Source organism: Poecilia formosa, unplaced genomic scaffold (genome assembly GCF_000485575.1).
Source record: "Poecilia formosa unplaced genomic scaffold, Poecilia_formosa-5.1.2 Scaffold360, whole genome shotgun sequence".
In the NCBI taxonomy this organism is placed as follows: domain Eukaryota; kingdom Metazoa; phylum Chordata; class Actinopteri; order Cyprinodontiformes; family Poeciliidae; genus Poecilia; species Poecilia formosa.
In genome coordinates, this window is record NW_006800299.1 from 51,035 (window position 1) to 53,680 (window position 2,646).

Sequence of the window (2,646 nt, forward strand, 5' to 3'; positions counted from 1 at the left end):
TTAAATCCACCTGCAGTTTGATATAAAATCTGATAAATATTAAATATTTACAGTTTGATCCTCCTGGATCCTTCAGCTCAGCTTCTGACCTTTGACCTTCAGGATGGAGGAACCTCTGACCTCTGGGTCTCCGTCTCTGTTTCCTCAGGAACAAACTGGTTTGATGTGGATCAGCTCAGACTGGTTCTACTGGGTCTGACTGGGAGGAAGTGGTGATGATGATGATGATGATGATGATGATGATGATGATGATGATGATGAAGAGCTGCTGGAAAACAACAGCAAACATCCAACATCTGTCAGTTTTAATGTAGAGGCAGATTTACTCTAGTAAGAGGAACTTTAATATATTTTATTCAAGTTGAAGTAAAAAATTATTAAAAATCGACTCAAGTTCTGAGTAACTGATCAGAATATCTGATTTAATATCTTAATGTTAAAAATATATAAAGCTTTATTCAAATTCTGGTATTTTAAAGAATAAAATAATAAATAATATGATTACAAAATAACTACTTTTTAATTTCATTCTGTTTTTTTAATACAACATGTTTGTTCTCCATTCAGTGAAGTAACAGTAATGATACTTTATAGTTATATGACTGAAGTAAAACAACTGAAATTAAAAATACTTTGAAAACATTAATAATGTAAAATAAAGTTATAAAACATCCATTAGCAACAGATATCAAACACAGTGAGAGTTAAAGGTCAAAGGTCATTGATGCTGCAAACAGAAAAAATCATTTTCTTACAGTAAAACAATTTATCATCAACAGGATTAATGAAACTGTTTTAAAATGTGAAAGTTGTTTGAATTTAATAAAACTAACAGGAGAAGTGATGGTGAATCACATCATCCATGAAATAGACATGGATTTCTATCAAACACTGAATTTATGGGAATATATTATAGATAATGAGAAATATATAAATATACACATAGTTAGATATCAGCACATTTAAACTGCTTGTATTCAGTTAAACTGAAGAAATGTTGCCAACAGCTGTTATAATTTTAACTTCATGTTAAATCTGTAAAGTTTCCTCTCACCTCTGAGGTCGATGAGAATCAAACGATGAATCAATCGCAGGTTGAACTCTGTCTGCTTCTCAGCTTCAGCCTTTATATTCTGACTCCGTCTGAAACACCAGAGCTGCTCCTCCTCCTCCTCCTCCTCCTCCTCCATGTTCCAGTCCACAGTCAGAACTTCATGTTCTGGTCCAGGTGAGGCCACACCTGAGGAGGCATGCTGGGTATTCAGCAGGAACATCAACAACATGTCAATCATCCAGCAGAACATCTGATGATGATGACTGGTCATTTCCTCTTCATCTTTATTTATCTATCATGAATCTGGACAGGCTGGTTGGTGAGACTGAAGCTGCTGAAACGATGAACAGCTGAACTGCTGCTGGTTACACATAAAATAAACAAGTTTAAAGTTAATTTATTAATGAGATTAAAAATCTGAGTCATGAGAACTGAAGGACATTATTCAGTTTATAAAGCGACAACATGATGATCTTTATCTAAATCTCCAACTGGATCCTCCAGTTGCTTCCAAACACAGTGAAGTTATCACATCTCTAATATTTATTCAACTTTATCTGAAATATTTTCCTGTGAGCTCCAAGTAGTCGACAGTTGGCAGACGTTGGTTCAACACCTGCTTCTTCTCACCTGCACCTGCTTTTATATCATCCATCGAGAACAGAATGACCGAGCCAAGATCCTGTGGGACTTCAGGATCCAGACAGACANCATCTCCAGGATCATCTCCAGGAGCATCTCCAGGATCATCTCCAGGAGCATCAGTAAGGCTTACTGTCACATATAAAAGCTTATGATCACTAAAATCTACATCAGGTATCTGGCAGTTACCTGGAGCACTTGTGTAGATGTGATCCTTACATGTTCCTGGATTTCTCTCATTGGTGGACTCACTCACAATCTGTGTGAAACCATATTCAGTGGCCTTTTGTTGTAATTGTGTCTTATCATCAGAATCTATAAGCCAGTCAACATTGAAGTCTCCCATGAAGAAAATGTTCCTGAATCTAATTGATCCTGACACCCGTTCCATTGTTTCACAAATGTCATTCAAATAGTCTTCAGTTGTAGGTTCCTTTCTGCAACAACAGCCCAAGAAAATGTCTTTCTTTTTAGGAAATCGGAGATTAACCCAAATGACCTCCAGATCACTGCACTCATATGAAGCCTTTCTTCTCCAATCAAGGCTTTTCTTAATGTAGACGGCAACACCATGATCAGGTTGATCTTTCTCTGCTGTGTCCTCAAAATATTTCCATAGAACGTCAAAACCTTCAATCTGTATGTCATCTTCTGTGACTAAGCCTATGTGACTTAGAACCAGCACGTCTATCTTCTTTTCTATGAGTAATATTTTAATCCCATCAAAATTTCTTGTAAGACCATTTACATTCAACAAAGCTGTTGTTAAACAATCTGATGCTGTTGCCATGGTGATGACCTTCTGTGTTCCTCTCTGTTGTTCTCCAGACCTTAAAGACACAGAAACACTCAGATATTAAACCAACTTCCTGCTGAAGCTGATATCAGATTAAATCCACCTGCAGTTTGATATAAAATCTGATAAATATTAAATATTTACAGTTTGATCC

The 2,646-nt window shown here is 36.3% G+C and overlaps 1 protein-coding gene across 1 annotated transcript in view; it reads right to left on the reverse strand.

Moving 5' to 3' along the window:
* LOC103153699 (uncharacterized) overlaps positions 1-2,599 on the reverse strand; it is a 5,366-nt gene extending 2,767 nt beyond the window's left edge. Inside the window, exon 1 of the mRNA XM_016662116.1 lies at positions 1,793-2,599. Within this exon, the coding sequence (XP_016517602.1) occupies positions 1,793-2,486 (694 nt within the window). The 5' untranslated portion in view covers positions 2,487-2,599. The remainder of the gene's footprint in view (positions 1-1,792) is intronic.
* Positions 2,600-2,646: the final 47 nt, after the last annotated feature.